Source organism: Cynocephalus volans, chromosome 13, assembly GCF_027409185.1.
Source record: "Cynocephalus volans isolate mCynVol1 chromosome 13, mCynVol1.pri, whole genome shotgun sequence".
Taxonomy (NCBI): Eukaryota; Metazoa; Chordata; class Mammalia; order Dermoptera; family Cynocephalidae; genus Cynocephalus; species Cynocephalus volans.
In genome coordinates, this window is record NC_084472.1 from 19,754,940 (window position 1) to 19,768,285 (window position 13,346).

The window sequence follows — 13,346 nt, forward strand, 5'->3', positions numbered from 1 at the left end:
ACGGGAAGGACACCTCTGTCTCCCGCACATCTGTAAGGGGTGTGTGGCCTGAAGCAGCCAGCTAGCCCTCTCTGTAGTTTAAAAAGTTCCAAAACTTGATATGAAACCAAATGGGCAGATGTTAGAAGAAAGGAACTCCCGAAGGAGGGACCAAATTAAAACCGCCACTAACAATATTAATAAACATAGCTGATGTACAGAGCACCTACTACGTGCTGGAAACTGTTGGAAGCACTTTACACGTGGGTGGCTGCTGCATCCTCCCAACAACTCTATGAGTTGGGTGTCATTGTCATGCCTTTCGCAGACGGAGGAGCAGGAGGGGAATGAGGTAGAGCAGAGACTGGAAACAAAACTATTTCCCTTGCTGGGCTAGAGCACCGGCGCCCGTGTGGAAGTCTGCCATGCTCTTCCACCCCCAGCCAGTGCCAGCACCAGCCCTCGGCAGGTTCCTCTCTCTCCCAAGGGCCTGATTTGGCCCTGGCCTGCAGGCGAGTTCCGTTTGCACCAACAAGCATTCCCACGTATGTCTGGTGAACCGAAGCTATGTCCAAACTGTGTTGCCTGAAATTAGTGACCACCGTCAGGCAGTCTTGACAGGAAACTGGTGGCAGGAAAAGGAAGACACTAATTTGGGCCATGAAAAGAAAAGTGCTTCTTTGCAATTTAAAGCAAGGGAATGAAAGTAGCATTTTGCATGATCATTTACCTCTTTCCGAAAACACCTCTGGTACCCACAGATGATAACTTCAGCTACATTATGCAAAGTGAGAAACACAGGAACAGCCTGAAAGAAAACAGAATAATAAGCATAAAAATATTTTCGTCTATATCATAATTACATGATTCTTGATTTTTACTTAAAAATAATGATCTGTGGGAACTTCTGGCATTCACACATATAATTTCTTCCACCTAAGTGAGTGCTCTTTGTTGTAGTATTATTCTTGGTAGAGTGGATGGAGAGGTTCCCCTTCTGTGGGTTTTCTCATCGACAAGTATTTATTAAGTCTCCTGTGTATCAGGCACTGTGCCCAAGCAGGGGACACATCCGTGAACAAGGAGGGCACATGATAGGGCACTTGTTGCATCAGCTGAGCGCTCAGATGGAACACACAGAAGGGCAGACCGAGCCCAGTGTGGGAACAGCAAGTCTTCCTGGAGGAAGCAAAGTCCCAAGTCTAAATGAGAACTGAAGATGACCTCACATGAGCCAAACATAAAGAGAGCAGGTAGGCAAGTGTCGTGCGCAGAGGCGCACACAAAGGCCCACAGGAGAGAGTGAATCCAGCTCCTCCAAGGAACTGGAAGAAGCTGAGCATGGGAAGATATAATGAGGAAGGGAAGAGTGGGCAGAGGAAGGGCTGTATCAAGGAACAGAGGATAGTCCTGAGGGCGAGAGGAACCACCTCAGAGTTTGAAAGCAGACCATGACATGAACTGCTTATTTAAAGGAACACAGGCTGCAGAGTAGAGGACAGGAAGCAGAGAGGTTGCAAAAAGGGGTATCATAGGCTGAAAAATGGTTCCCCCGAAAGAGATCTACATCCTAATCCCCGGAACCTATAAATGTTATCTTATATGGCAAAAAAGGGAGTCTTTGCAAATGTGAGTTAATTGAGAATCTTGAGATGGGGAGATTATCCCGGATTATCCAATGGGCACTAAATGCAATCACATGTATCCTTATAAGAGCAAGGCAGAGACTTGACACACACAGAGCAGAGGCCATCTGCCCACAGAGGCTGACACTGGAGTGATGTGGCCACAAGCCAAAGAATGCCAGGGCCACCAGAAGCTGGAAGAAGCAAGGAACAGATTCTCCCCTAGAGTCTCTGGAGGGAGTGCGGCCCTGCCAACACCTTGATTTAGACCCAGGGATACTGATTTTGAAATTCTGGCCTCCAGAACTGTGAGGATATATATTTCTGTGGTTTTAAGCCACTCAAGTATGTAGTGATTTGTTACAGCAGCCACAGGAAACTAATAGGAGTGACAAGATGGTGGCCTGAACTTGGGAGTGGCAGTGAAGATGGAGAGAAGTGGCCACATTAGGAAAATATTTAGGAGACTGAACTGAGGTAAACATTTGAATAAATGGGATCAACTCTGCTCAAAAAAAAAAAAAAAAATGGGAGGAGAAGATACAAAAAATGTAACACTCCAGTGGGTTATTAGGATAGGCAGGTACCTGCTGCCCGTTTCCTACTGCTGGGCTGTTTGCTGAGAATGGCAGTGTCCCCTAACTTGACAGGCGAGGGGGAAGGACTAAGGGGCAGGGGATTCTGTTATTGTCTTATCGTTGGTGATAATGATGTTTCCTGGAAGGCAGAAAACAAAGAAAAAGGATTTTAGCCTCAGACTGGGCTTCAGACTCCAGCTCCACCATCTGTTAGTGGAGCAAGGCACTTATCCAAACCTTTGTTTCCTCCCTTTCATATGGGGATACTAACATCTCTAACCTGGAGCAGCTGGGAGGAATGACCGAAATACTGTAGGTAAAGGACCTGAAGACAGTGGCCCAAGAGCACTGCAGGAAGGGTGGTCAACATCATTAATTCAGCAGCCTCTGCTGAGAACCAACCTGGGTACACTGTTCTAGGTTAGAGGACCCACTTCAAGATTATGCCACTCGCCTACTTTCATCTGAGTTTATTCTTTATCTTTATAAACTTCTAGAAACTTCTTCTATAACTGTACAGCTCTTCCCTATTTTAATATTCTGTTCTAACTTGCACTATTTTATGTCCTTTTCAGTTCTTGCCTTCTTTTTTTTAATATTTTCTACTTTTACTTTCATTAAAAATTCAAATTGGTTTTTTCTTTAAAACTTTATTTTATTTTCTATTATTTCATTTACCTTTTGTGCTTCTTTTTATTACTTTAAAATTTTTATATTTTAAGATTTTGCGGTTTTCGTTTTTTTATTTTTATTTTTATTTATACAGATTTTTTGTGTTTTAAGATTATTAAAGAGATTTTATATGTATATGTAGATTTTAAAGCTGGCTTTATCCATTAGGCCCATGTTTGGCAAACTTGGGCCCTGGCCGTCTAGTTCCTGGCTTGAGGGGACAGCAAAGAAAAGCTTGGACAAGTCAATCATGTGGCACATCACAGCAAATATAAAAGGGTGGCTGGCCTGGAGCTTATCAAATCAAGGCCTTAGTTAAAGTGGCTTTTGCCTCCTCAGCTATAAAATCAATAATGAGATCAGATTTGGGATTGAGATGACAGAACTCTAGACCTTAACTCTAGACTTCGAGGAGGCTTAATTTTCTCAATTTTATGATCTGTGGACAGTTTTGTCAATCTTCCCAGGCCCTACTCTATCCCATTCTGGAAAAGGATCTCTCTATACATGTAGAATTAAAGTACACTTGGGCCGAGCCCGTGGCGCACTCGGGAGAGTGCGGCGCTGGGAGCGCGGACACTCCCGCCATGGGTTCGGATCCTATATGGGAATGGCCGGTGCACTCACTGGCTGAGTGCCGGTCACAAAAAAGACAAAAAAAAAAAAAGAATTAAAGTACACTAATAATATCTACCAACAACGTTTTAAACACTGTACTAATTATTTTATTTGTATTCTCTTATTTGTCTCCTCCCAACAACTCTAGTAGATGCTGTTATGCTGTTTTAATAGACAAGGGAACTGAGGCTTAGAGAGATCAGGCAACTTGCTTGAGCACTCACAGGTGGTTCAGGGGCAGAGCCATGTCCATCTGCAAAGCCCACACTCCTAGCCTCAATGTTATGATACCCAAATTATGTCAAGCTCCAGTGAAAACTTCCTGGACCTCCAAATGTCCAAAGTTCAATATGACTGGTGTGTTCCAAATCCTGGCAGATTACTGCTTACTCCAGTAATAAAACTGGTAAGATCTAAAATGAATGAGCTCAGTAAAATCATTGCCATTTTTAAAAGGGCTATCTTCCACTCCTAGTTAACAAATTTAAAATCTGACTTTCTAAAGCCATTTTTTCTTCTGAGAAGCTATCGGGCTTATTCTCCAATTACGCTCTATCAGCCTCTGTATTGATCCATCAAAAACAATATTGGTTCGATCCCTGTACCAGCCAGCCACCAAAAAACAAAACAAAGCAAAACAACAATATTAATACAGTTTGCAACATTAATTACCAATCTTTCCTTGGTCTGTAACTCTGCACAAATTCCGGTCTGAACTATGGTACATTAACTCAGGAGACCCTGTTGAGACTGATTCTTCTAGAAAACCTGCCTTTTGTTATCTTTATGGAGTCAAGTTCAGCAGGACTTGCTTTGTTAAATCAAACAAAAATTCTGAGAAATAACAGCAATAATAGTAGTTAAGATATATTGAGTGTTCTAGACACTACTCCAGCCGCTTTTATATATTTAAACTCCATAACTCTATGAGGTAGACAGTAACATCCCCATTATACAGATGAGAAAACTGAGAGATATGTGCTCTGGTTCTCATTTTTAACCAGCCTCTTAATCATCTGAAACCACTTTTAGGTGATCTAGATATTTGTTTGCTGCTAAAGAGAACAGAAAAATATATTCTTCCACACTGTCAAGACTCTAGGAATGTGTAGAGGATCGGTACCAGAGGGGAGATGGTAGGGAATTAATGAGGAGTCACTTTTATGAGGTTAAAAGGACTTCCCAGGCTGCTGATGTGTGAAGCACCTTAGTTTATTTTAGGCTCTTTTTATAAGCCAGTAAAAATAACATATTATACTGATTAAGCCAGTTATATCTGGTACAAAGCTGTTTCTAGAACACTTTCTGTTGCCATGGCGCTTTGAAGGTTCATGGCTAACCACTTATCAGCAAAATAAGAGTATAAATTCCTCCTTTACAAAGATCTCAGGATCCCAGGTTTATTAAAAGGTCACATCTCAAAGGGAGGGAGAAGGAGGAAACAGGCAAATGGAAAGCCAGCCTTTGCTGGAGTAATTCCCATAAGATAACAAGGACTCTGTCAGCTTGCTATTCAGTGCCTCACAGGAATGGCCTCAGTAACAAAAGCTCTTACCATCTTTCAACAGGAAAAATGGTGCAACATCAACTACCACAAAGCCAAAATCATCACTTCTTACCCAAGTTCACCAAAATGTAACTGACCAAATTCAAGTATACTGCAGGCATGTATTAAAATATATTTAATCACTTAGGGACACAATTTGCAACTAATTTTTTCTTAGAGTCCACTAGCTTAAAATTCAACATTTTATCCATATTACATGGGAATTTTTCTCTGGCTATGAAGAAAAATTAGAAACTGTTACTTGGACATATTCATTATTCTCGTGCTTCCCAGAGTGGAATTTTGAAGCTTGATTATTATTTGTTCAGGTGTTGGGACTGACTTAGAACAGTTTTCTATGGAAAGCCTTGGCCCTAGCCCTGCAATGACACTCTCACTCAAGCACAAGTCCTGGGTCAGCTTCTTCACTTTTGTAAAACAATTTCAATCCTACCTTTTCTCTTGGGTGATTTTAAAACATGTAGTTGTGTCCTTAATCTATGGTATAGAATAACTACACTTTGGAACCTTGCCAAAAAAAGTAACTTTGAACTGTTGGCTGCCCCATTTTTATCAAAATCGTGCATACAAAAAGTAATGTTCCTAGAAGACAGTCTAAAGGTATTCGGCCCACCCCTGAACAAGACCAGATAACCAGAGAGCAGTGGTTTTTACCCCCAGAGGGCTGCTCCTACTGAACTACACTGAGTCATTATACCTCCAATGCACTGAGACTCCTAGACACAAGGTTACGGTCATATTCGTTATAAGAATGGTACTGAAGACCTGCCCCACTGAGTCACCCAAATCTACTCTTATCTTATAAGCACTGAGAGCTGTGTAACTTTTTTATCTGGTTGCAGAAAGCTGAGAGCTGAATTCACGGCCCAACTGTATTTATGTTGTGAGACGTTAGAGTATAAACTTCTATGTGCTAAATCTCTCTGCAGTCTCCTCGAGTTCTATTACCCTTTACCTTGATTTCTCCTAAAATTCTCTCCATAAAAATGTTTATCCCGTGGGCCGGCCCGTGGCTCACTTGGGAGAGTGCAGTGCTGATAACACCAAGGCCACGGGTTCGGATCCTATATAGGGATGGCCAGTTAGCTCACTGGCTGAGCGTGGTGCTGACAACACCAAGCGAAGGGTTGAGATCCCCTTACCGGTCATCTTTAAAAAAAAAAAAAAAAATGTTTATCCCATTTTAATCATAATTATTTTTATAAGCTACCACACATCCTTTTTGGAAGATGGTGACGTATTTGACTAAGCATATGTGTACATATAATGAATATTCATAAATTGATTAGCATGGAATAAATTTTTTACTTACATGAACCTTATTCTGCCATTAGATGGCAAACTCCTTGAGGGCAGAGGACCAGACTTGTCCTCTTTCCCCATGCATCTCTGGTACAAAGCTGGGAGGTAATCTCCTTCCTTCATCTGTGCCTCACATAAAGTAGCTGACTTGTGGTTAGGGTCCTTGTTGTATGAAAAATAGACATCTTAAAATACCAGGAGCTCCTCCACGTTAGCAAAATGCTAATCCTAATGGGGGCATTGGTCCTCCAGCTTGGCATAAATACATGGGCTGGAACAGTGGGCAGACTTGCCCGCTCTCAGTGAATTGCTATTTTTCTTGCACTTTTATCCTTTACAACTGAATTCAGTTAAACTAAATACGCATATCCCACAGCACCCCAAAGGAGTGCTGAGACAAGTAAGAACACATTATCACCCCCTACTTTTCATGTAATCCTTAAGAAAACTTCTACCAGAGCCCAGGTTTTTTTTTTTTTAAACTTTAAAAAATTGTGGTAAAATATACATAACATAAAATTTATCATCTTAACCATTTTTAAGTGAACAGTTCAGTGGCATTAAAAACATTCACATTGTTGTGCAACCATCACCACCGTCCATCTCCAAAACTCTTTTCATTTTGCAAAATTGAAATTCTGTACCCATTAAATACTAACTACTCATCCCCTCCTCTCCCCAGGCCCTGGCAGGCATCATTCTGCTTTATGTCTGTACAAATTTGACTACTCTAAGTACCCCATATAAGTGGAATCATACAGTATTTGTCTTTTTGTGGCTGGCTTATTTCATTTAGCATAATGTTCTCAAGGTTCATCTGTGTTGTACCATGTAACAAGATTTCCTTCCTTTTTAAGGCTGAATAATACAAGAGTATGTCAAAAAGTTCATGGAAAAATAGAATTAAAATAAATGTGAATCCGTGAACTTTTTAAAGTACCGTCATATAACACTGTATGTGTACACATTTTGTTTACCTATTCTGATGGACACTTGGGTTGCTTCCACCTTTTGGCTATTGTGAAAAATAGCCAAATGAACACGGGTGCACAAATATCTCTTTGTGTCCCTTCTTTCAGTTCTTTTGGGTATATATCCAGAAGTGGAATCGCTTGATCATATGATAATTCTATTTTCAATTTTTTGAGGAACTACCATACTGTTTTCATAGTGGCTACACCATCGTACATTCCCAATAGCAATGCAGAAGGGTTCCAGCTTTTCCACATCCTTATCAACATTTGTTATTTTCTGTTGTTTTGATAATAAACATCCTAATGTGTATAATCTGGTATCTCATATGGTTCTGATGGATTTTGGATGTGACTGGCGCCATTGTGCACACAATAAGCACAAAATAGCTGCCAGCCTTGTCTTCCACTCCAGCACTAAACCCCTCCTCCCCTTCCCTTTACAAGAAGCCTACTGACTTAAACGGAAACCCTTTTGCTTCTGCAAGGGCATAATTCTCCACCCTGGTTGTACAGTTTCCACATTAGCATAATGCCCCTCCTTGATGGTATCAGCCAACCCTTGGTGCCCTATATAAGCTCTACCACCCCCACACCTGGTACTGTTCTCCATTTTGAGGGCAGCCTTGGGCTGCCCCCCACTTTGGGCACAGCCCGGCAGATTCTTTTCCTTTGAGAAAGCTTGATTGGTACCCAGTGTCTTGGCTCACTTTCTTTCAGGTTCTGGTTTGCATTTGATTTGATTAATGATGTTGAGCACCTTTTCATGGGCTTATTGGCCATTTATATATCATCTTTGCAGAAATGTCTACTCAAATCCCTTGCCCATTTTTGAATTTGGGTTTTTTTTGTGGTTGAGTCTTAGGAGTTCTCTATATAACCTATAGCCTATTACCTTATCAGACAAGTGATTTGCAAATATTTTCTCCCATACTGTAGGTTGCCTTTTACTTTGTTGACAGTGTTCTTTGGTGCACCAAAGTTTTCCATTTTAATGAAGTCCACTTATCCATTTTGCTTTTGTTGCCTGTGCCTTTCATATCATATGCAAGAAACCATTGTCAAATCCAATGTCATGAAGCTTTTCCCCTAACAGTCCAATTTTAATAAGCCATTTTATGAGTTATGGAAAACATTTTTATTTTTATTATTATTTTTAAATTTTTATTTATTGAATCAAAATCGATTTACATATTTTGGAGGTTGAATATTGAGATATGTTGATTAAATCAATATTACTAGCATATGTATTGTTACAAATTGTAATCATTCTTTATACCCCTTGTTGAATCTCTCCCCATCTCCCTCTTCATCCACCTCCCCAATTGCCCTAGATTTCTTCTCTCCTTCTGAAAGAAAAATGGTTACTCTGTTAATTTGTTGCCTAGATGATCTGTCCAATGCTAAGAGATGTGATCAGGTCCCCCAATATTATCATAGAGCAGATGCTTCTTCTGTCACTCTGAAATGGGCTTTGTGGAAAGAGACATCCTCTTCTTTTCTTTGTCTCTGCTGGTGACTGTTCTTGTGTGAATGCACTCCAGTGGTTGGCAGACCATCTGTGTGGTGGTTGTGGCATCTAGCTGCTTTTGTGGCAGCCATGGTTATTGTGGTGGCTGTGGTGGGCCACCCACGTGGAGGTGGTATGCCTGGTTGTGGGAGAGGGTTCTGGTCCCCTTCTCTATGCCCCAGTTCCCTGGGCAGGCCCCGAGGCACTGGCATGGTGTGCCTGGTTGTGGGAGAGTGGTCTGGTCCCCGACTCCATACCACGGGTCCCCGGGCGGGAACTAAAGAGCTGGCTTGGTGTGCCTGGTTGTGGGAGGGGGGTCCAGTCCCCTTCTCCACGCCTCGGGTCCCTGGGCAGGCCCTGAGGGACTGGCGCAGTGTGCCTGGAAGTGGGAGTGGGGTCTGGTCCCCAGATCCAAGCCTCTGGTTCCCAGAAAGGCTCCAAGGTACTGGTGGTGTGCCTGGGCCGGAACTAATTTTTTGCCCTTTGCTTCTAACACAGGGGAACTTCCTGTGAGAACCAGTACTTGAGTGTGTGGTTGTTTAAATTGCTGCTTTGCTGCTGTTTCCCTAGGGAAGGCTTTTTGTGCAGCTCAGGGTTTAATGGTTTATCTTATAGGTACTTCCTGCTCTCCAGAGACCCGGTGGATCTGTGTTCTATAAAATCTCTGATCTGGGCCCGAGTTTTTCCATCAAACTGCACCCCATGCAATTCTGCATTCCAGACCAGTCTCCTCTCAGTGGTCCTGTGCTGATTGGGGGGCAGGTCGGCTGTTCTTGCTGTGTCCCAGTGTTCTCCTAGTGGGCCTATCTCCCCCACCGCCTATGCTCTAAACACTTCCCATGGGACGGGCCCTGCACTGGTCCCTTGCAATGACTCACTGGCCTCTGAGTGGCTCCCCTCTTTTCAGTTGTTCTGGCTCCTTGCTCCTTTGCTGGTCCATGGGAACCCTATTAGAGGTCTTGCTGTCCTGGGGGCCGCCAAGGCCGTCTTCTCTCCTGCTGCCTCCTAGTGACTCCATCTGAAGGGCACAGCTGCAGCTTCTGCTGGCTCCTGCTCCATGTGCTCAGCAGCTCGAGCCTTAAAGCAGCCGTGGCCCGAAATGCTCAGAGCAGCTTTTTCTTTCTTTCATCGTAGTTTCTCCTGCCTTCATGAACTCCATAGGTCTCTCCTCCTCTTCCCCTGAGCTCCACCAGCCCCAGCTTGGCTGATGTTACATGTTTATAGTTGTAAATTTGGTTGATTTGTGGGAGAGAGTGACACTGGGAACCGTCTATTCTGCCATCTTGACCGGAACTCCATGGAAAACATTTTTAGATGGAGCTAGAAGATAACAAAAATCTGGGGAGGGGTTTACTGTGTTTCCACCTAGCCCACATTTTAAAAATTAATCCTTGTAGCTGGACTCTGATCACGTGTGATAAGAAAACAATGTGAAGGAGGAGGACTGCCTCTAAGTAGCAATAACAGGGAACATTAGAGGCAGACTCTCTGTCTACACCATTTGCATTCTTTCCCTGTGTGGATTCCTTTATATGATACTGGATCCAAACAAGGGGAGAGGGGGCCCACAGGCCCCATTTTCCTTAACTAAGTCACTCCACATGAGTTTGATTATCCATATGTGTTTCCTCACCAATGCCTCCCCCCAATCCCATCTCCATCCCCAACGTGTTGAGTGAATATTGTGCTCATGGAAGAGAGAAACCATGACAAGCAGTTAGGAAGGACTACAATCAAAGAGCCTAGCAAGGAAACCAATTCCAGTCCTGTCAAGGTGCCTTAACCTAGATTTGCAGAGTCCCTCCAACTGCTGACCCTGACCTCCCCTAAGCAAGAAAACAGCATGGTGTAAGCAGCCAAGTCACCAACACCAGGATAGCCTCTCACCAGCAAGCTCATGAATGTATGAATTTGCACAGCTGTTCTAAATGCTCACCGGTGCAGGCTCTGAGGCAATCCTGTCTAACTGAAGTTTCAGACCAGGAAATTATAACATGAGTAATAAGGACCTGTCGAAGTTGTACTGTCCCTCCAAAGACTGACACACAGGATATCAGACCCATCATCACCATGACCTTATCCAGTGTCACAGATTAAAAAAAAAAAAAAAAAAAAAAAAAAAAAACGCTGGGCAAGCAGGCTTGAATCAGGCCAAGTGGAAAGAAGCTTAAGTCCAACTTCATATGTCACATATTGGCAACAGAAAGTAACTGGCACAAGCTTAACACTGAATATTCATGGTGCTGTTCCCATGATGAGTGATGTGTCTCTCACTGTCCCTCCCCTAAGTTCCACAAGGTCAGGAAGCAGATCTTATTTGCTTTTAAGCCCCCAGCACATAGATACCAAATAAATACTTGCGGAATAGACAGCTACAAGAATAACCTTTCCCTTAACTCTGAAAATCATTCAACTGTAAGTCTGAGGTGGAAAAATCAACAAAGAACTCTTCCCACAGCACCTTTGCAGAATTAACTCAGCTTGCCCCCAGGAGCTGCACACCAGGGCAACAGAATCTCAAGTCTTTGTCAGATAAAGGAGGCCTTTCTGGAGCTGAGCTATCTCGGCCATGTTTTGCATAACAATACACCCACGGATTTTTAACTGAGCACTTTTCCCTTGATTCCTTATGGATTCATTAAACTGACAGCTTGGCACCAGCATATTGATGCCAGTTTTCTATCCAATACAAACCGCACGAGTGCCTCATGTTTATCCACCCTATGAATTTCTAAGCAACTATGTAAAAACAAAGAACTCAGAAAACAAAGAAAAGATGCTGGGTTGAGTAATTTTATTAAAAAACAATGTGTCTCTTTTCCACCCTCCTCCCACTCTAATTGGGTATATTTGGCTTTTGGTTATTTCCCTTTACTCAAAGAGCTTGTATTGCAGCAGCTTCTTTCTGCCTATTAAAGCAGGCTGTGCTCTAGGTCAATTCCACTCAACATGTTGGACCTCAAGAAGATAAGGAATTCGTACCAAATGCAAGTCAACACATTGCTTCCTTCTTCAAAAAGTCTTGATTGCTTCCTTCTTCAAAAAGTCAGCTCAACTAAGCAGTGTGTTGAGTGCTGAAGTTGATGTACATTCTGGCACTATCTTCTCATGGACAGGTAAAAGAGCTGAAAGACCCTCACACCTGTGGATCACACGTCAAGCATTGTTCTAGGTTACAGAACTCCCCATCTAACTGAGAACGTACTAGACTGACATTTACAATGGACTTTTGAGGGGTTTTGGCCACCTAGTATCCATGTCCCTTTTTCTGGTAAAGCATCTCAATATCGAGGCTCCACCACATCCTCTTCTCAGTCTGTGAGATGCAGGCAGGGATCCCGTACAGCCAGAGCTGGCCAATCAGTGCTCTGAGTCCCTCCAACCACAGTGAATGGTTCAGGGAACCCACACTCCAGGGCCAGCCAATCAATATAACTCCATCCTCCTGGCTAGTTCTCACATCAGGACGGACAGTGGCCCTGACTGATCCAATCAGAGTGAAGCCTGGGACTCATGCAGGGGCTACCAGGAAAAGTTCCTTTCCATTAAAACTGTGAGTATGTGAGCCTGGAGTTAACACCACCAATGATGGGAGGGACTAGCCGTGAAATGGAGCACAGATAGAAGAATTAAAAGACAAAGAGAGAAACTGGATTCCGAGTATGTCATTGGAACTTCTGGATCCAGCCATGCCTGATGTAGGTTTCTATCCCATGACTTTCCAGTTACATGAACCAGTAAATTTTCCTTTTGCTTAGACCAGTTTGTGAGCTTTCTAACACTTACAACCAAGAGTAGTTATACATGACTACTATACCCTAGGCTCACTCTAAAATCCACATGCATTAGTACTAAGAAACAAATCTCAAAAAGCTAAAGGTAGGAAGTCAGAAGAGCTGCCACAATCTAGGACTAGAGGCAGGTTAGCAAGACTTTCCACACCTTCATCTCCTCCTTTGTCAAGTGATTAGCATCTGTCTCCCCCATCACCTGTCAGGGGATTGTGAGAATCACATAAAAGATACACAGGAAATCACTCTGGAAACCTATGAAAAAGCACTGCACAAACAAAAAGTATTCCTATTATGAGCACAACACTCTATGTATTCAAACTTCAAAATTATGGCATCCATAACTATCCAGAACCTAGGGGGAAAAAAGTGGGGACAGGGGGGACAGCTGGCCAGTACAGGGATCCAAACCCTTGACCTTGGTGTTATAACACCATGCTCTAACCAACTGAGCTAACCAGCCAGATGGAAAAAATTTTAAAAGCCTTTGAGTTACACATTGTTTTACCATTCTGTGTTCCCGCTGTAGGAAAGTGTGCTGGTTAACTCTAGGTGTGAACTTGATTAGATTAAGGAACACCTAGAAACCTCATAAAGCAATCTTTTTGGGTGTGTCCATGGGAGTGTTTCCAAAAGAGATTAGCAGATGGGTCTGAGTGGACTAGGTGGGGAATATCTGTCCTCAATATGGACAGGAACCATCCAATCTTCTGGGGGCCTGGAGAAAACAAAA

General features: G+C 42.8%; 1 protein-coding gene across 3 annotated transcripts in view; it reads right to left on the reverse strand.

The window, feature by feature from the left end:
- TMEM241 (transmembrane protein 241) overlaps window positions 1-13,346 on the reverse strand; it is a 115,168-nt gene that overhangs the window by 76,631 nt on the left and 25,191 nt on the right. For all 3 annotated transcript variants that reach the window (XR_010021491.1, XM_063076975.1, XM_063076976.1), the window contains exon 5: window positions 710-787. Coding sequence is in view for 2 of the 3 variants with exons in the window: in XM_063076975.1 (XP_062933045.1) it covers window positions 710-787 (78 nt within the window). In the remaining variant the exon portion in view is untranslated. The remainder of the gene's footprint in view (window positions 1-709; window positions 788-13,346) is intronic.